General features: G+C 53.8%; 9 protein-coding genes and 1 non-coding gene across 10 annotated transcripts; 3 read left to right on the top strand and 7 right to left on the bottom strand.

Moving 5' to 3' along the window:
* Positions 1 to 349: 349 nt before the first annotated feature.
* TRM8_2 (tRNA (guanine-N(7)-)-methyltransferase (tRNA(m7G46)-methyltransferase)) lies at positions 350 to 1,275 on the bottom strand (the record flags this gene model as incomplete). The annotated part of the gene is made up of 2 exons (XM_062947110.1): positions 350 to 1,061; positions 1,133 to 1,275. The coding sequence occupies 2 exons, from the start codon at positions 1,273 to 1,275 to the stop codon at positions 350 to 352; spliced, it is 855 nt and encodes a 284-aa protein (XP_062800571.1).
* Positions 1,276 to 1,490: 215 nt separating this feature from the next.
* On the top strand, positions 1,491 to 2,968 carry HOM6 (Homoserine dehydrogenase). The gene is made up of 2 exons (XM_062947111.1): positions 1,491 to 1,691; positions 1,753 to 2,968. The coding sequence occupies exons 1-2, from the start codon at positions 1,655 to 1,657 to the stop codon at positions 2,811 to 2,813; spliced, it is 1,098 nt and encodes a 365-aa protein (XP_062800570.1). The 5' UTR covers positions 1,491 to 1,654; the 3' UTR covers positions 2,814 to 2,968.
* On the bottom strand, positions 2,945 to 3,849 carry QC764_0067280 (uncharacterized protein; the record flags this gene model as incomplete). Its single annotated transcript, XM_062940589.1, has 2 exons — positions 3,206 to 3,849; positions 2,945 to 3,157 (listed from the first exon to the last, which is right to left on the bottom strand). Exons 1-2 carry the CDS (start codon positions 3,311 to 3,313, stop codon positions 2,945 to 2,947), a joined length of 321 nt encoding a protein of 106 aa, XP_062800569.1. The 5' UTR covers positions 3,314 to 3,849.
* Positions 3,850 to 4,145: 296 nt separating this feature from the next.
* Positions 4,146 to 5,219, top strand: QC764_408270 (uncharacterized protein; the record flags this gene model as incomplete). The annotated part of the gene is made up of 1 exon (XM_062947112.1): positions 4,146 to 5,219. The coding sequence occupies one exon, from the start codon at positions 4,146 to 4,148 to the stop codon at positions 5,217 to 5,219; it is 1,074 nt and encodes a 357-aa protein (XP_062800568.1).
* Positions 5,220 to 6,313: 1,094 nt separating this feature from the next.
* Positions 6,314 to 6,387, bottom strand: QC764_0067260. The gene has a single exon. It is a non-coding gene; the product is annotated as a tRNA-Val (tRNA).
* Positions 6,388 to 6,595: 208 nt separating this feature from the next.
* On the top strand, positions 6,596 to 8,430 carry QC764_408280 (uncharacterized protein). Its single transcript, XM_062947113.1, has 2 exons — positions 6,596 to 7,318; positions 7,372 to 8,430. The coding sequence occupies exons 1-2, from the start codon at positions 6,988 to 6,990 to the stop codon at positions 8,331 to 8,333; spliced, it is 1,293 nt and encodes a 430-aa protein (XP_062800567.1). The 5' UTR covers positions 6,596 to 6,987; the 3' UTR covers positions 8,334 to 8,430.
* Positions 8,431 to 8,649: 219 nt separating this feature from the next.
* On the bottom strand, positions 8,650 to 12,638 carry ERG13 (3-hydroxy-3-methylglutaryl coenzyme A synthase). The gene is made up of 5 exons (XM_062947114.1): positions 11,124 to 12,638; positions 10,596 to 10,818; positions 10,390 to 10,492; positions 9,026 to 10,113; positions 8,650 to 8,973 (listed from the first exon to the last, which is right to left on the bottom strand). The coding sequence occupies exons 2-5, from the start codon at positions 10,653 to 10,655 to the stop codon at positions 8,836 to 8,838; spliced, it is 1,389 nt and encodes a 462-aa protein (XP_062800566.1). The 5' UTR covers positions 10,656 to 10,818; positions 11,124 to 12,638; the 3' UTR covers positions 8,650 to 8,835.
* A 489-nt stretch (positions 12,639 to 13,127) lies between these two features.
* On the bottom strand, positions 13,128 to 15,347 carry QC764_408300 (uncharacterized protein; the record flags this gene model as incomplete). Its single annotated transcript, XM_062947115.1, has 1 exon — positions 13,128 to 15,347. One exon carries the CDS (start codon positions 15,345 to 15,347, stop codon positions 13,128 to 13,130), a length of 2,220 nt encoding a protein of 739 aa, XP_062800565.1.
* A 769-nt stretch (positions 15,348 to 16,116) lies between these two features.
* QC764_408310 (uncharacterized protein) lies at positions 16,117 to 16,499 on the bottom strand (the record flags this gene model as incomplete). Its single annotated transcript, XM_062947116.1, has 2 exons — positions 16,117 to 16,423; positions 16,471 to 16,499. 2 exons carry the CDS (start codon positions 16,497 to 16,499, stop codon positions 16,117 to 16,119), a joined length of 336 nt encoding a protein of 111 aa, XP_062800564.1.
* Positions 16,500 to 18,102: 1,603 nt separating this feature from the next.
* On the bottom strand, positions 18,103 to 18,864 carry QC764_408320 (uncharacterized protein; the record flags this gene model as incomplete). Its single annotated transcript, XM_062947117.1, has 1 exon — positions 18,103 to 18,864. The coding sequence occupies one exon, from the start codon at positions 18,862 to 18,864 to the stop codon at positions 18,103 to 18,105; it is 762 nt and encodes a 253-aa protein (XP_062800563.1).
* Positions 18,865 to 19,156: the final 292 nt, after the last annotated feature.

Here is a 19,156-nt window from a genome sequence, read left to right as displayed (position 1 = left end):
AGAGACAGAGAGGGGAGGGAGCTATCGATAGCAGCGGGCAGGAATGCGGGTATCGCGTCAGTGGTTGTCAGTAGCTCCATGCAGGGTAGCAGTGACAGGGGTCACCTTGCACCACGGGTCGTTTGTGGCTGCTCTGACATCAGATGTTAACCCTAACCCTTGGATCATGCTAGACGATCGGGAAAAGGGACATACGACCAAGTTATAGATGGCCTATATGTCCCGGTCCAGGGCAGTATGATCCAAGAAATGATGAATTGCCTGTCCACAATGTACAACCGTCCAATCAACACCCACAAGTCACTCATCATTGGGTATCAAAACAAGCCTTCTTCTGTTCTATCCCTTCCTAAAACACAGGATCCTCCAACCTCCTAAACAACGCCACAAACTTCTCCCCCTTGTTCCTCTCCACCTTCTTCCCCTCCTCCGTTGCATTCCTCATAATCTCCACACACGGATCCCCCTCCTGCTCCTCCACCCCAACCCTCTCAAACATCGGATGCGCCTCAAAATGCTGCACCATCCACCCATGCAAATCCGGCACGTCCGTAATCGTGTACACAACCCCCCCCGGCCTCACCGCATAAGCATACTCCGAATTCAGCGTCGTGCTCACAATCCTCTGCTTGTGCTTCCTCGCCTTGAAGTGCGGGTCGGGAAAACAGATGAAAATCTTGGACAGCTGCCCCTGCCTGAAAAAGTTGGGCAAGAACTTCATCGTGTTGGCGCGGAGAACAGACACGTTTTGGTAGGCTTTGCTTTCTTCGTTTTGCCGACGGAGGACCTTGATTCTGTCCTCGACGAACTGGGTGACGCTCACGCGGATCTCGAGGCCGAGGACGAGGGTCTGGGGCATGACGGGGGCGAGGGCGATGAGGAGGCCGCCGAAGCCGCAGCCTATGTCGGCTACTTCGACGTCTTGGGTGAGCTTTTTTACTTTGACTGGTGCCGAGAGGTCTTCTGTTGTTGATGATGGGGTGGCTTCTGGCTGCGACTCTTCTTGGGCGACATAGGCTGGATAGAGGGTGGACCAGTCCATTTGGTCAGGGTGTGGTGGGCTGGTTGTGTGTTAGTATTTAAAATCTCAATTTTTATTTATTTTATTTTTTACAAGGTAGGAATGGCTCACTAGACTAATTGATGGTCGGAGAAGGGGTTGGCGTGGGCTCTTTGGCGGTAAAACTTCTTGCGAGGCATGGTGAGGACATCGTCCTGCTTCATGGCGGCGCGATAGTCCTCGCGCTTTTGCTTCTTGTTCTTTTTGGCGGCCATTTTGACTAATTTTTGAGTCTGGTTGAGTTTGGGGATTCGTTTAATAACAGATCACAAGGGTGCTGTGTCTTGTCGTCGGCGATATCTTGACTTGATAGTGTCGCTGTATGAGTTTGATGTAGAGCGCAAACTTGTGAAGCCAATGACCGGGAACTAGCACCTAAAAGTTCAACAGTGGGGCGCCATCCTACCTCCAGGGCTCCACCCGGCGCCATGCAAGGATCACGCCCCGCGAGTCCGCTATCGGGCCAGAGCTGCATGGCGACATTTTAAAGTACCCCGCGATGCAGTGTGAGCAATTGTTGTCGTATTTTGGGTCCCGGCCTGTAGAATTCCATCTTTAATCCCAAGAACCATCCCGTTCCTCGCTCAATTCACAATGGCTGCCGCGAAACAGGTCAACATTGCCATCATTGGTATGTGTACTCCCTGTCCAGTGTTACTCCTGACCTGATGCTTACAGCTGTGACCCTTCAGGCGCTGGCGGGGTAGGAAAGTGCTTCCTCGGCCAGCTCGAGACGCTCGCCCAGCGCAGACCCAGCCCCAAGCTCGTCCTCACCTACATCAGCACCAGCAAGAAGGCTATCTACAACTCGGACTATGCCGCTATCGCCATCAACGATGTCTCCTCCAAGCTCGCCTCCTCCTCCCAGGTTCCCCTCGCCCCTCCCAAGTTGATCGAGTACCTCAAGTCATCCGGCTCCCAGACCGTCCTCGTCGACAACACCAGCTCCCAAGACGTCGCCGACGCCTACCCACTCTTCCTTGGCAATGGCATCAGCATCGTCACTCCCAACAAAAAGGCCTTCTCTGGCTCCTACAAGCTTTGGCAGGATATCTTCAGCGCTGCCGAGCAGTCTGGCGCCAAGGTCTACCACGAGTCCTCCGTCGGTGCCGGTCTCCCCGTCATCTCGACCCTCAACGACCTTGTCAACACCGGTGACGAGGTCACCAAGATCGAGGGTGTCTTCAGCGGCACCATGTCCTTCCTCTTCAACTCTTTCGCCCCCACCTCCGGCAAGGGCGGCCAATGGTCCGCCGAGGTCAGGAAGGCCAAGGAGCTCGGTTACACTGAGCCCGACCCGCGTGACGATCTCAACGGCTTGGACGTTGCCCGGAAGCTCACCATCCTCGCCCGCCTTGCCGGTCTCGAGGTTGAGTCTCCCACGTCGTTCCCCGTCCAGAGCTTGATCCCCAAGGAGCTCGAGTCTGTTGCCACCGGTGATGAGTTCCTCGAGAAGCTCCCCGCCTTTGACTCTCAGATGGAGGAGACAAAGGCGGCGGCTGAGAAGGAGGGCAAGGTGGTTCGGTTTGTGGGCAGCATCGACGTCGCCTCAAAGCAGGTCAAGGTTGGACTCGAGAAGTTCGATCTCTCCCACCCCATTGCGGCGCTGAAGGGCAGCGATAACATCATTAGCTTCTATACTAAGCGGTACGGAAGCAACCCCTTGATCATCCAGGGCGCGGGCGCCGGTGGTGAAGTCACGGCCATGGGCGTCACCAGCGACCTCATCAAGGTGCTCTCTCAGATCGCTTGAGCAAAATTCCAGCAAAATATTTCAAGCCACATGGCTGTCGAAAAAACAAGGTTGTTTTGTGCTTTCTCTGGCTATGCTGTGTCTCCTCCTCTGCCCCCTTATCCCGCCCTATCCAACTACTTGGGCCCTTGTTACTGTGTCTTTTCGGACGGTGCATGACCATTGGGAGTCGATCCATTCCCGTTTATAGGTAGTTTCGATTGTTGTGGTTGGGTAGCTTGGCGAGCTCGCAGCGCATTCGTAAATGTTTCGCAGGCAGAACCGGTGAGTCTGAATACGTAGAGGGTGATGTCGTAGATGACGAGGCAGATGATTGGTACGATGAAGAGAGAACCAAGGGTCATCTGGAACAGGTTAGTATGGTACGAAGGTCCAGCGGTCCCTGTACTTACAAAGAAGCCAGAAATGCCATGCAAGAAAGGATGAAACTGCGACGGGATCCAGCTCGGCTCCGTCATGGCGTAGTAGATCCAAGCTATTACGTCCAAAAGGCCAGCCATCGCGGATGTGTTCCTAAGACTGGTGATGGAGATGAGGTAGATAACACGGAGGTCCGAGTAGGTAAGAGGGTAAGCAATGGGGTATCGTAGTAACAATGGACGCTCGAATGCCGGTCGCGTTGTCAAGAGGATGAGCTATGCAGTAGGGGTATATCTAGTGTATTATATCGTAAAAGGAGCGTAATCGTATCGAGATTCAGGAGGAGCAATGCGTAGGTAGGGAACTAGCTGTTGGGATATGTGCCGATGGTGTTCTTTCCTCGGTCGCGATACACTTCCATCAGGGCCACCTATGTCAAGCTTATAAAAGAGAAAGGGAAGAATGAAAAAAGGAGTGGGCAGCGCGTGGGGGTTAACGAAGGGAGGCCACGAGGCACCAAGGTTTATGCGGGTTAGATACCGTGCCGTTCTCTTGGGTCTAGTCTGCGCAGTTGCTAGGGATGAAAGATGGCGTGCCGGTGCCAAAGTCAAGTCCGGACGACGGTGGAAGAAGAGCTCCGAGCCGAAGCATGGTTGTGCGAGGTGGCCGAGATGCATGACGACGGAATGTCAGGCGCACGCTGGGTGAAAGGTGCCAAGATGCGCCAGCAGTGCTAGCACCCCTGTTTTAGTGCCAGGCCCACTGTCTGGGGAAGCTGACGGGAGCTGGGCGCGCACTGTGCGATCTCACTTCATCTGAAGATTTACTTCGACATAGCTCACCTCATCAACTCATCAACATCTTTCTGTTCCGACAAGTGACGATTCAACTCATACAGTCACTCACCAAATAAATACCCACCTCTCACACCGTTCTCACCACTATCAGTCACGTTCTTACACCACCACAACCATGCCCCGTCCCCAAGACCCTCACTTATACGGCCAACCACCCCCCAAAAAACAAAAGACATCCTCCCCCACCGACCTCTCCGGCTCCCTCGCCTTCACCTCTCAACTCACCTCCCTCCTCGCCTCGTCCTCATCCACCCCGTCCACCGGCCGCTTCCGCCCCTCCAAATCCAAAACCGAAGACCTCTTCAAATCAGTCAAAATCAAACGCAAAAACCGCCCAAAAGACCAAGATGAAAAACTCACCCTCAAATCCCCCACCACCACCTCCTCCTCCTCCTCCGCCGAACTCGAAGACTTAGCCCGCTCCCGTCAACGCCTAGAATCCAAATCCCGCCTCTACGCCGCCATGCAAAGAGGCGACTACATAGGCAAAGAATACGGCCTCGTAGATTTCGACCGTAAATGGGCAGAATCCAACCCCGGCCCCCCAGAAGACCTTTCCTCCTCCTCTTCCGAACCAGAAGAAGAAGAAGAAGAAGCCACAATCGAATACACCGACACCTACGGCCGAACCCGCCTCCTAACCCCCTCCCAAAAAGCAGCCCTCGACCGGGCGGCCGCCTCGGAAATCGACCTGGAGAAAATGGCCGGCCGCCCTGTCGCTGTGCCCTCTGATCTTATCTTTGGGGATACCATCCAGGCTCGGGCGTTTGAGGAGACGAATCAGATGGAGGAGTTGGCGAGGAAGAGGGATAGGAGCGCTACGCCGCCGCCGGAGACGCATTATGATGCTAATTGGGAGATACGGACCAAGGGGGTAGGGTTCTACAAGTTTAGTCAGGATGGGGAGACGAGGCAGAAGGAGATGGAGGGGTTGGAGGAGGAAAGGAAACGGACGGAGAGGGAGAGGGAGGGGAGGGAAAGGGAGAAGCTGAGGAGGAGGGAGGAGATGGAAAGGAGGAGGAGGGAGATTGAGGGGAGGAGGAGGGAGATGGGGGTGAAGAAGGCGGAGAGGGAGGCCAGCAGGTTTTTGGAGGAGTTGGGGGATGTTCTTGGGGGAGGGGGTGGTGATGATGGGTGTAGTAGTGTGACGGAGAAGAAGAAGGAAGCGGAAAAGGAGGGGCAGGTTTAAGCAAGAGGCTTGATTCAAGGCTTGGGAAAAAAGAGCTGTGCAGTCTAGGCTGTTTAAGCGAGTAAATGAACAAGCAAGCAATTATCATATCAACTATGTGAGTGTTGATACTTATTTGAACAATTGGAGACTTTTGTATGTGGCTTTTCCTGTCGACAAATGGATCAAACAAGAGTGAGATTGAAAGCACCACACATGGACATTGCAAGTCAGTAGAACAACAACACAAGAACTGTAAACTACTACAGCAAGAGAGGTGACTCTCTAATAACCAGGTCGGCATAGCGTAATATTTTATTATGAAAAGCAGGTGCATGCAATTCTTCTCCTCTCTCCCTGTGCCTTCAACATCTCGACATTCAACTTCACATACAACTTCACGAGCAATAACTACCTACAGACACCAACCCAATCTTCCTCATGGCCCAACAAAAGTCACGTCCATAACGAAAAAAACAAAAGATAAAAAAAAATTCCAAAAAAAAAAAATTCATCTCTCCTCAAAGGAGAAAAAAGCCAACAGAAATTGTAGCCTTGAAATACACCCTCCCCAAAGGTCAGAGCAATTCAATAACGACCCCCCATTTGAAAGGAAAAAGGACAGAAAGAGCAGATGGGGGTACCAAAAAAAAGAAGAAAAAAAGAAACCAGTATCATCATGCAACGCCCAAGAAAGTTCTTGATCTCCTTGGGTTGCCGGCCAGTAAATCTGGTACAGGATACTCCTGGTATATGAGGACAAAAGGAAAAAAGAGAACGGTGTGGGAGGAACTTATAGGAAGGGGGGTGGGTGGCCCTTGCACGGTTGCTAATTTGGAGGAGGTATGTAGAGGGGCCGTGCGTGAGGAGGGGAGGGTGGTGAAGAGGAAGGTGGGAGGGTGTTGAAGAGGAAGGAGCGTGAGGGTGTCACAGAGGAAGGCGTGAGGACGTTAAAGAGGAAGGAGCGGGGGAGGGGGAGGAGCCAAGGTATAGGTGGAACAACTACAGTTTGGAAGGAATAGCAAAATCGAGAGTCAGAATCATCTCACGCTGGCTGGCTGGCAAAAAGACAAGACTGGTCTCCCATGTAGAGAGGAGACAAAAGAAATGTGGTTTGATTCCGTCCAGGCTCGAACTGGAGACCTTCAGTGTGTTAGACTGACGTGATAACCAACTACACCACGGAACCTCATAATTCGTTGGAGACCAGTGACGGTTTTTCAATCCAAGTCTGTGCTATCCTTGCTGTGCACTGCTCTCAAAACTTTGAGGAACAAAACACCCCCAACTGACAAAGCAAACCCATCGGCTTCACAAGTCAAGTCCCTTATGCCCGTTTTCCGGCCCCGGTCCCGTTGCCGAACGGAATTCAAATCCGGGGAAGCGGCCGTGGGTCTTGGTTTTCCCGTGGGGAGTTGCATGCCTCGGCACTTTCCCAATCTGGGGTCTCCCCAAGCGAACCTCACTGTTGGCCGGCACCTATAACAGCCTGCCTTGCATTGATGCATCTCAACCTCACATGAGCTTCATATGAGAGAGAGATACGGAATTCGCGTGTCGATTGAATCATATCTCAATTGAATCTCTCTTGTGATTTTACGACTGCCAACCAGTACATAAAACCACCCTCTCTCACTCGCGTAGACTGCCGTCCACCTTGACCAAGCCACATAACCGAACTAAACTGAACGGGTAAACTGATCCTTGACTTACATATGCAACCTCACATCTCACAAACTCACCCTTCACTTCTTCTCATTGTTCACTTCCAACCCAGCCAACCGCCAAAATGGCCTCTTCATTCCTGATCAAGAACCACACCATCGAATCCCAACACATCCGCGAATACCCCCACGCCACCGCCCACTCCCAAGAAGAACCCCTCCTCCTCGCCGTCAAACAATACATCCCCCTCAACAACCTCACCCCCTCCCCCGGCGACGTCTCCATCATCGCCGCCCACGCAAATGGCTTCCCCAAAGAACTCTACGAGCCCCTCTGGGAAGACCTCCTATCCCTCCTCAACAGCCGCGGCGTCCAAATCCGCGGCATCTGGATAGCAGACGTAACCCACCAAGGCCAATCCGGCATCCTCAACGAAGCCAACCTAGGCAACGACCGTATGCCCACACCTCCACCCAATCCATTGTTCATGGTGCTAACAATCGCATAGCCTCGTGGATAGACCACACCCGCGACCTCCTCCACCTGACCAATCACTTCCGCCACTCCCTCCCCCGCCCCCTCATCGGTGTCGGGCACTCCTTCGGCGCAAACATCATAGTCAACCTCTCCCTCCTCCATCCCCGCCTCCTCTCCTCCCTCATCCTTTTGGACCCGGTCCTCTCCAGGTTCCAATCCAAAGGCCCCAAATACGGCTTCGCCCCCATGAAAGCCTCCGCCTTCCGCCGCGACATCTGGCCCTCCCTCGCCGCCGCCAAATCAGCCTTCCAATCCAACCCCTTCTACCGCACTTGGGACCCCCGCGTGTTCAACTCCTGGCTCGAACACGGCCTCCGACCAACCCCCACAAGAATCTACCCCGACGCCCCTGCTGGTTCAGTCACACTGTTGACAACCAAACACATGGAGAGTTTCACCTACTACCGCCCCATCCGTCAGAAGTTGATGGGGGGGGGCAAACACGAACTTGACTGGGATCTCATCCCCGACGCAGACGAAGTCGTGCATAAAAACCCCGACTTCCCCTTCTACCGCCCCGAAGGCGGCCCAGCAACGGCGAACAAGCTCCCCCATCTCCGGCCGGGCTGCATCTGGATTTTCGGCTCAGAGTCAAACGTCAACCCGCCCGACGTCCGGCAGGAGAAGCTCGACCTGACCGGAGTCGGTCCGGGCGGTTCTGGAGGCGCGAAGAACGGAAGGGTGAAAGCTGTCACCATCGAGGGGTACGGCCACCTTGTCCCAATGGAGAGGACGACCGAGGTCGCCACCTACGCCGCTGACTTCCTCGTCGAGGACCTCAAGCACTGGAGGAGGGAGCAGGAAGAGTTTGAGCGGTGGGCCAAGAAGAGAGACGAGGAAAAGTGGGTGATTAGTGAGGAGTTTGAGGGGTGGATGGGGGGACGGCCGGTGAGGAAGCCCAAGAAGGAAGGGGGAGACAAGTCAAAGTTGTAGTAGATATCAGAGGACAAAGAGGTTTAATGTTCCCATTTCCATAGAACAACTCACAATAGATATCAGGACACTTCAAACATACAACCGTTCCATCCCATCATCCATCAACACAACATCCGATCCTGACCGTACATTCAACAATATCCAGCAACACCAAACGTCCAGCCGCCCCACCACCACCCCCTGAACGCCGGCTCAAACCTCAGGCAACAAAACACTCATGATACACCAACAACCGCAAGAATGAAACCATGGTATTAAACGCTCTATTACGTCCTCCCACCCCACCTTTCCTATCCCGTCCCGTCCCGTCCAACCCGTATCCCAGTACCATTCCCAATATAATATCCGACTACCGGCATCCGGCCGGTCCTCCAGTCGTCGTCTATGGGTATGTAATGCCGCCTCCCGTCTTTTGTCTTTGAACACAAAATATTACTTCCTCCTCTCTTGGTATATATTCATCATCCATGCTTTTTGTTTCGTTTTACTCCTTCTTGGTTTACTCCTTGACGGCATAGAACCTCTTGAACATGTCGTCGACCTTCTCGAGGTAGTAGGTGCCGGGGGCAATGGTGGACACCTCGCCGGTGGGGACGTAGTCCTTCTGGAGATGGGCCTTCTTGCGGAGGTCGCACATCTGAAACAAGTTAGCAATGGTTACCTGACAGTCAAAAGGTGAGGAGACATACCGAGTCGTAGGTCTCTGGGGGGACGGCGCGGCGAGCGACAAGTCTCTGGGGAATGTCAAGAGTCTTGGAAATGGTCTCGGTGCTGCCGTTGATGCGGAAAGAGAAGAAGGAGGCGGCAAGACCGGAGCCGTAGGAGAAGAGGGCGATGCGCTTGCCCTGGAGGTTGGCGCTGTCGACGTGGCCGATCAAGCTGGCAAGACCGCCCCAGACGCTGGCGCAGTACATGTTACCGCAAAGAGTAGCAACCTGGATGGCGGGGTTGACGCGCTCCTGGAAGCGCTTCTTGGTGAGGGTCATGAAGGTCTTCTCGACAACCTTGTCGGTCAGAGACTTCTTGTAGTCCATGTCGCGGATGTCGGCGGGAACCTCGGCGAAGGCCTTGTGCTCAGGGTCGGCAAGGTAGTCGTGGTAGAGGAGGCGGGCATACGACTTTTGCACGAGCTTGCAGGTAGGGGCGTGGAAAGCCATGTAGTCGAAGCGGTCAAGGGGAGTCTTGAGGATGTCGTCTGTTACGCCGTTGGCGTTGCCGTTGGCATGGCCGTTGACGCCCTTGGTGAGCTGGGCCTCGCGCTTGCAGTAGGCGCGGTAAGCACCGTCGAGGGCCTCGGAGTAGCAGTTGATGGAGTAGTGGCCATCAACATAGGGGTACTCGGAGGTGAGGTCGGGCTTGTAGAAGTCATAGGCGTGCTGCATGTAGCTGCCACGCATGCCGGGCTCGAAAACGATGGGCGCATCAGGACCAATCAAGAGCGCAACGGCACCGGCACCACCAGTCGGGCGGGCATTGCCCTTGGCGTAGAGGGCAATATCACCGGCAACAACAATGGCATCGCGGCCATCCCAGGCAGAAGACTCGATCCAGTTGACAGAGTTGAAAACGGCGTTGGTGCCGCCGTAGCAGGCGTTTACTGTGTCGACACCCTCAATGTTGGTGTTGTCGCCAAACAGCTGCATCAACACCGACTTAACCGACTTGGACTTGTCGAGGATGGTCTCGGTACCGACCTCGAGACGGCCGATCGAGTTGGTGTCGATGTTGTACTTCTTGAGGAGGTTGGACACGACGGTCAAGCTGAACGAGTAGATATCTAGAAAGGCGGGGCCCGCATGTCAGCCCCTGAATACCACCACCACAACACAACGAGCCCCCCACTGCCATGGATACCCCACTGTCCGACGCCTGCCGCCCAGGGGCTGGGGAACAGGAACCCGGTGGTGGCGCAACGCAATAAAGACAAGGCACCACACACCACAGCAGGGGGTAAAATTCTCTGTGTAACGATGGGGTGTTGTTGAATTTTGTTGGGGAGGCAAAAGCGAAGTGAAGTGTTGTGTTGCTAGAGATGGAGATAATAAAAACATACCCTCACGGTCGTCGCAGAAGCTCATCTTAGTCTGGCCAAGACCAATTGTATACTTGCCCGTGCTAACGCCATCGAACTTTTCAAGCTCGGTTTGCTCCACATACTATGCCCGTGACAGCTGTCAGCGATATTGGGTCCAAAGCCAGAGCCAGAACCAGAACCAGAACAGTTTGTTGACTCGTCGTCTCTCAGTAGCGTAAACTGACCTGGCTGGGGAAGTAGATTTCGATGGCCTTGATGCCAATGTTCTGGGGACGGGAGGCCATGGTGCTGAGAGGAGGTGCTGGGAGGTAACTGGAAGGTGTTGGAGGGTGCTGGAGGGTGCAATTGGGTTCGGCGAGCGTTTGTTTGTTTGGGGGGGGGGAGTCGTGTCGTAAAAAAAAGGGACGAGGAGATGGGACGTGAGGCGGGAGACGGAGGGTCTTTAGACTTTTGGAGGGGTAGTCAGCTAGCGCTCAAAGTGGGCTCATCTAATTGTTTTGCTGGAGCTGTCCTGGTCACCGCCTTTTGTTGCCCATTGAGGAACGAGGAACCACCTAAGCAGACCCCACTATCTCTTGCCCCAGCAGTCTTCCCAATATCTGTCCAATATTGGCTATCGATTTTTTAGGAATGGAACAACAGATGGCGGTGATGTGGTAGATCTGCATATTCGACAAACCAGAGTGTCACGAATGTCTGTGGCTGTCTGAGGTGACAGGAAACAAAAAAAAAAAGAGTGGGGGCAACTGTACCTGTCTCTCGTCTTATCTCTATTTTTCCTCTGTTGGGGTTGGGGATGTTGGAGAAGGGTATGTATACAACAACACAGCACCAGCAACTAGGATTTCGAGAAAGAATAAAAATGATAGGGAACACAAGAGACAAGGCACAACACCGACAGAAAGAGGATGCGGGAGGTTCAAATACTTTGACCACAGCGGGGACGGCGACGGGGACAACGGGGGGTGGACAACGGGAGGTGGACAACGGGAGGTGGACAACGGACAGGGAACAATACCTCCTGCCGGGTTCCAACACAATACTAGCAAGGACGTACGTGGGCGTCTCCCCGCCAGACACGCCATACGATATTTCTTGGGGACGATGTCGGACGCGCAACCACCACACACATGTCGTCTCGAGTGCCTCACCAGTCACCACCAACCCTCGACTCTCTCGTGGTCCCTCTCTCGTGGTCCCTCTCTCGGCCTTCTCCCCCCGCTGTGGGTTTCCCTCGTCGCCCTTGCGCGGATCTAATCTCTGAAGTGGAGGTTTCATGCAAGATTGATAAAGAAAAATCCCCACCAGCCAGCCCAGTTTGACGGAGTTGAACCCACTGCCCAGTCCGACGACGTTGGAGCTTGCGGTCGTTTTTCGATGTTGGAGAGGCTTGTGACTGACAAGCCTCGCCGGTGACTACTAAAAGAGTCTCTAATTACTAGATACCCGTCTTTGCTCTGGTGGTACACTGACCAGACAGGTCGAAGAGCACAGCAGCTGATCCGGTGTCGTACTCCAAAACCATCGACAGCCGTTGAGGTTCACACCGTCGATATTCCTCTCTGGAAATCCCTCCTTCGGGAACTGCAACGGAGAAAATAACCGGAGACAACCCAGAACGGGCCCACCATCACCATGTCCCAGTCGTCCGGCCTTGAGTTTTCGTGCTGGAGCATCAAAGAGGGAAAAAAAAAAAAATCTCATTGTACGTACGTATGTACAAGGTCCCTCGGGTCGTGGCAACGGTAACCGCGACAAGAGCCCCTTGTGCCCGCCCCTCGACCAACTTTTCCTTGTGATTCAGGGTCTTACCAAAAATACTACAAAACCCTCCCATTCGCCAGATCGACACGACCAACCCCCATCGTGTCGTTCGCCTCTGCAGGAACAACCCAGCCCGCCTCCCCCGATGCATCCCACCATCCCCTCCCCTTCAGGTGGCTGAGTTGGAACCGAACCGGTCGGTCAAGTTCCCATTTGGGAGAATACCCGCCGTCTCGATCACCATCATCAGAGAGATATTCACCGAGCATTTCGAGATTCCATGATGATGATGATGATGATGATGATGCGTCTCTCCTACGTCCTCACTGTGGCTTGGCAAGGTCAACCTTCACCAACCCCACTATTTATCGTATCGATCTTGAGGCAGCTCAGGCGAGCACGAGCCTTTTCTTATTGCAACCACCCTCGTGAGGCGGTGGAGCTGATTGCGTGACATGATGGTGGTTCCCTGGCAGAGATAATCTTATCAATCTACAGGGGGGGCACCGATCACGGAGGGTCTTCCAGGCAGCCCTCATTTTCATTTTCGTCAGAGACTGTCACACGCAGTGTCACTTGGTCATTCACACTCACTATACACTCTTGACATTTACAACCCTCTCTCACACACTCATCATCTCTCATTCCACTGATCCTATTACACACTCACACACTTTTCATCCTCTCACTGCCCTCTCACAACCTCTTACACGCTCAGCACACTTTTCTACACTCATGCTCACAAAAACATATTACTCACTCACGATTGATCTCTACCATCTATTGAATCATTTTCATTTTTGTTCGTAATCTTCCAGCTCTTCTAGTAGAATGCTCAACACTCGACGCACTTAAACGTAATATGTATGTAGTATGCTAAGAAACGCCCCCTAGATGCACATAAAAAGCCCAAGGCAAAATAAAGCCTTCCTTCCTTACCCATCCCATATCACAACCCATATTATATCATACATCATCCTCCCTCACCTTTCTCAAGCAACCACCTCAACGGGAGCAGCAGCATCCCTCTCAGCAGCAGTAGCACCATACCCCGAATCCCCCGACACCTGCGCCCTTTCCACCTCCTCCTCATTAGCCTTTTTTGTATCAATCGTCATCGCCTTCGCCGGAGGAGCAGCAACAACAACAGCAGCAGCGGGCTTCTCATCCAGCTTGAGTTCAGGCACGGCCCCCTTGTCGGCTTCAGAGCCGCTCGGAGGGGGTGTATCAACCCTAACCTCCACCGCCAGCTTCTTCTCCTTTTCCTTCCCCTTCTTCTTCTTCTCAGTCCTCTTCCCCTCCTTATTCTTCTTTTTCGTCTTCTCCTCCTCACTCTCGCTCCCCTCACTATCACTCTCCTCCGCCTCACTCCCGCTCTCACTGTCCGTCCCGTCCTCACTCTCAGTGGTATCATCCCCCCTCCTCTTCTTCCCCCTCGCCTTCCTCTTCGCAGCCTTCTTCTTTGCCTTTTTCGCAGCCTTCTTCGCCGCCTTCTTCGCCTCCTCCTCCTTCTTCTTGGCTTGTTCCACCTCTCTTTCTTTCTGCTCCTTCCTCGCAACAACAAGCCACTCCTCCACCCCCTCGACGGCCTTTTCAGGGTTGCGTTTATTTTTCAGGAGAAAACCCTGGATCTCGGCAGGGGAGAACTCCATGGTGGGGATTTTGGAGGCGAATTCTTTTGCCAGGGCGTCGACTTTGTTCAAGACCTCTTGTTTTTTCTCGTCCTTTTCTTTCCGGGAGGCGTCGGAACGGGGGTTGAGTCTTTTCTCGAGCGCGGCAAGAGCAGGGGATTGAGATGAAGATAGCGGGGCGGGGGCGGTGTCTTCTTCAAGGGGGGCGTAGATGGCACGGAAGATGGCGGCAACCATGGAGGTGTCCGCCTTGTCGAATTTGACTTGCATGTCTACCCTGCCGGGGCGGATGAGGGCCTTGTCGAGTTTCTCGAGGTGGTTGGTCGTCATTATCAACACGCGGCCTTCCTGGCTGGCGACGCCGTCGAGGATGTTGAGGAGGCCTGAGAGGGAGAGGCGGCCGGGGAGGGAGGTGGGTTTACCTTTCGGGTCTGGGACTGGGGGGGCGGCGAGGAGGAGGGGGGATTCGCCGCCGGGGGAGGAGGAATCAGGTTGGGAAGCAGGGTCGCGGGTGTGGGTCAAACCGGCCGTGTCAATGTCCTCCAGCAGCACGACGCACCGCCGGGGGAGTTCAGCGAAGAGGGAGGCGAGGTTTTCTTCTGTGGCGGTCATGGACGACAAAGAGACGATGTAGATTCTCATTTTGAAGAAGCCTGCCAACGCGAGGGAGAGGGATGACTTCCCTGTGCCTGGGGGGCCCCAGAGGAGATACCCGCGGCGGTAGGGGATGCCTCGGTTGGCGTACCACCTCCTCGTGGCAGGGTTGAGGTAATCAGTCACATCGTCGATGAGCTTCTTCTTTACGTCCTCATTGAGGATGACAGTGGAGAAGGGGCGGGAGGTGCGCGCCATGCAACGTTGCCAGGTGGGCTCCAACCCGGTCCCCTTAAGTGCGCCGCGGTAAATGAGAGTTTTGGCCTCGTCGCGCTTCAGGTACATGCTTCTCGCTTCGTTGAGCAACTCCTTCAACACCCAGGGGTTTCTCCCAAAGCAAGAAATGGAGATCTCTTCCCTCTCGCTGGTGGTGTAAAAAGGGCTTTGTGTCGCGGGCTGCTGGCGCTTGAAGATGAGCAGGCGGCGCTTGTAAATAAACCAGTGACTCCCAAACGTGGGCGTGTAAGCTAGAGCCTTTTTCTTCTTCTTGGTGACCACACAGCCGGATTCGTCAATCTCGGCTCCGTCATCTTCGTCGTTGTCGTCGTTGGACCCCCACATCCACCAGTACATCCTCGAGTTGAGGTTGGTGTTTGCCACGAACCGCCGGGCCCCTTGGGAGAAGGTCTGCTGGGCGACCCAGCCCATGAGCATGTTGTAGATTTCGTCGTCGGTGCGGACGTCGACGACGGACATGAGGTAGGATTCCATCAGGTCGTTGAGGTATGATGACAGATAGCGCCATGCGGCGGCGACGAAGGAAAAGGACATAATAACGGGGATGTAGAGGTTGAGGTTGATGCCGAGGTGGGATTGCAGAAAGTTGGCGAGGAGGGTGAAGCCGGGGAAGAGGTAGTCCAACATGGCGATGGGGCTTAGGGCGGCGGACTCGCCGCCAATCCCCGGCGGGATGAGAGTTTCGTTCATGGTGGTTACAATGTTGAGTGGGAAGATGGGTGTGGTGACAACAAAGATGAAGGGAGGAGAAAAAAGGAGGGAAACAACGGTAAGATATAGACAATCAATTCGACACCAAAAGGGGGAACGTTTGATAAGGTGTGTGTGCGTGTGGTGTGTCAAAACAGAACAACGTGAAGACTTGAATCTTGCAGACGAAAGAAAACAAGACTTGTCCTGTAGAACTCAAGAACTTGTGTGATGTGAAAAGAAGATGAAAAGCACCATCTTATATATAGCTAACCAACCCCCTCATGCCCCCTGTCCTGTCTAGACCAGAGCCTCATCATTGTAGATCCCCGGTCGACTCACAAGGCAGCACAGCCAGGCCGGCAAGGCACGCCTACTTACGTTGAGCATGCATATGATACCTCTCCAAAGGTGCAACTTTAATCCCTGCCCCGTTCAATGCTTGTCAAAAGAGGCATCCGCCATGTGCATCGTCAACCCGCCCATTGGCTCACCACCTCCATGCAGCTTACTTTTCTCTCGGTACAGGTCCCAGGAAGGTGAACTAAGTAGGTAGCCAGGCTGGCGGCCTTGCGAGGAGAGAGAGAGGGAGCGAGGGGCGCAGGCGGGGTAGTCCAAACCCGTAGGATTGGGAGGCCACAACCAACAACAAATGAGGACAAAAAAGACTACCTAGCATCCATCACGGTCTGTCTGTCTGTCTGTCTCTGCCCTACGGCCCGCGCCCTGTAGGGAGATCCACTCATGGTTTCAACACTTCGAATTGAGACTAAGAACCAGTTGCCAAGATAGGTACCTTGAGTTCGACGCCACCAACAACAAACTTCTTGTTGATAACGCCGTTGACATGTTCCACTCCCTTGCACTTGAACACATTTCCTTGGAGCTTTCTCTCATCCTGTGTCTCCCTTCCCTGTCTTGTGGCAAAGCGTTCGTTGGCTGTCTTACCAAATCCCTGGAATGGAGTTGTCCTCAGATCTAAACAAAGCCACCTACCCGGCCAGATGTGTAACACGCCGGGATATACATAGACTGGTAGTATCCACAAGGCATCAGTGCTATTCACGGCGTCAGTCACCGGCAAGAAGAGTATAGCACAAAGAGTTTGGGCTATAATACCTACAAACAGCATTTGAACAACCATTGGTCCATGTTTGCGAGGACAAATGCTTGGTATGCTTGGTATGCTTGGGTTAGCAAGAGGTAGCTGAGTGTTAGTGAGAATTATAACTCAGCCTCCTCCCCCACGTACTTAGTTACGCTGGTTGCAAATCAAAGAAGACGTCACTTCCAACCAAGAGGACTGGAAAACAACGCCCTCGAAATCGCCTTGCCGCAATGCGCAAGAAGTCAAATCAATGTTGGGGAAAAAAGAAGAAAAAGTTCCATTTCAACCCATGTCGCGCTGGGAATCTTGTCAGATCCGGCCATTGCTGTAGTTACAGTCTTTCTGGTAAGTCTGGCTTTTGCGCAGCTGTCAGGCATCAACGGTGCTGACGGTTGAATTGGGCAGGTTTTCTGGTTGCAGAGAGAAGACGAGTTAGTTGATAATCTCGGGGAATACCTACTACTTACCTGTTCACCCACAGAAGCTGCCATCAAGGTATCCCACCCAGAGCGGGTGTAACAACATCACAATGTCTCGCACACGCCAGCCCAGAACGTGGAGCCGGCCGCCCCTGCTGCTGTGCAACAACTCACTCTTCCACATCCAGTTCGGTGCCTGCTTGTGAATGAAGAACAGTGAAAAGCCTCGTGCAAGTGCGGGAAGGATATGAAACCATAGCTTTACCCCGCCATAGAAGATCGATGCCTGTGAAAGATGGTAGTAGACTTATCTTGAAATGCAGGCACTTTCATCTGTCTGCCTAGAGAATCGAGACCGTGGTGTACCTCAACGGCGGTTGCGGGGTAGCTGCTAGTCTTGGTCCGCGAACTGCGGACGAATGCGGGGCACACCACTTCCTGTGAGGGCGGTGGTGAATGAATTGGTGTGTGGCTTGCTGCCGCAGCATCTCCAGATGGTTGGCTACCTACCCGGATGAACCGGTCGGTGGCCGTCGCAAAGTTCAGATCATCAGCAGCTGCCGGCTACGCCGACAGTGCCCCTCCTGCATAGTCATTGACTCTCGGGATGCACTCTGAAGCAATGCCTCAATGGCTGCCTCATCACTTTGAGTGAAGTGAATGATTCCGTGACGCAAAGTCCCTCAATTGGAACCGTGGTGATGCTACAGCGTAAGCGCTGTGATGATTGGCCACATGTGTGTACCCCTTGAAGCCTTGGATGGCGCTTATGAGATGCTTAAATGTGATATCGAAAAACTGCAGAACCCTGGTGTCGCGTTGGTATCCTGAGAGATTAGGGGAGCTGTCAGGGTTAGGGCTCAGTGATGAGAGCATCAGGATGTCATACAAGACAATGAGCAACGGCAATGGAGCGCAAAAGAAGTAACTTCATAGTGCATCAGAGACCATAATCGTTAACCATAAATAGGTATGCTCCAAATGTCCAACCGTCGTCGGCCCCCCCCTTCAACTCCAGAAACGCCACGAAAACAGCACCCGGCCTTTTTTTTCTGAATGCAATTCCGAGATTTGGTCTTCGAAACCAAGTACGTCCGTCCTGTTGTCCAGACCAACCTGTGATATGATGTTACCAGACACCTAAACGCCGTTTCATAACTCATATTCCATGCTTGTAAATGCCTTTCCTGTCACGTTGATCACCACCTCCCGAAAAGGTAAGAGATCCTTAGTGACCGCCTGGGAAAGGTCCAGGATGACCAGCTCCTGGAGGTGGAGGGGCCATCCCCATTCCCATCGGGGGTCTGAATCCTTGCGGAGGCGGCATACCATGTCCTGGGGGAGGCATCTGCGGATGAGGTGAAGGTCGCGGCATTCCGGCAAAGCCTGGTGGAAATCCTCCAGGTGGAGGACCCGGAGGACCGCCCATCGGAGGGGGGCCGCCCATCATGGGAGGGCGACCCATTGGAGGAGGACCGCCATTGGGCATTCCCATCCTCATTGGACCTGGAGGTTGGGCAAAGGGGCCGGGTTGCTGATGCCCATACTCAGACTCACTGCTGTCGCTGCTGCTCCCGTCGTCTGAATCGGAATCATCACCCCCGTTGGCATCCCGAACACTGGCGTTTCTGGCCCAGGCAGCTGTGGCACTCGGCTGGGAGACTCTGCCACTTGGCCTTGACTTGGTGTTTTTGCTTTGCTCTGGGTACTCAGCGTAGTAGAGCCCTTTGGACTCGACGAGATAGTATTCGACATTGCTGCGGTTGCTGGTCCACGAGGACCACATGGAACTGTATGAGCCGTTGCTTCGAGTCTCAAAATCATCGTCGTAATAGTAGGCCCGGACGCCCTTGACTTTCCTGGGGTCCCGCCCAGTGAACCATATCAGAGTGTTGACAGCTGGGGTTTTCGGAAGCATCCGCTGCTTCATCCGCCGCGAGCTCGAGCTCGAGCCGGCGCTGGAGCCAGAGCTGGAGCTGGATCGAGGCATAGCGAGGGGGCGAACTAAAATATATGTGACCGAAACGTAGAGAGGTGGGGGGCAGCTAGGAGCCTTGCTGCCTAGATTTGATGTGTGGAGAGTAGGACAACAACTGCCCTACACCGAATAGATGAGCCAAGCAGTAAGACAGGCAAACTTGGGCAGCCTAGAGTGAGGGCATCACCGCCAATGGGGAGCGTCAAGAGAGTTCGAGGTGGAAGAGAGTTTGAAGTTGGGAATTGGAATTTCCAAGAGAACGGGAGATCGACGGAAGAGACGGGCGTAGAAGTAAATAGGAGAC

Source organism: Podospora pseudoanserina, chromosome 4 (assembly GCF_035222485.1).
Source record: "Podospora pseudoanserina strain CBS 124.78 chromosome 4, whole genome shotgun sequence".
Lineage (NCBI taxonomy): Eukaryota > Fungi > Ascomycota > Sordariomycetes > Sordariales > Podosporaceae > Podospora > Podospora pseudoanserina.
This window is presented reverse-complemented; position numbering and strand designations above follow the sequence as displayed.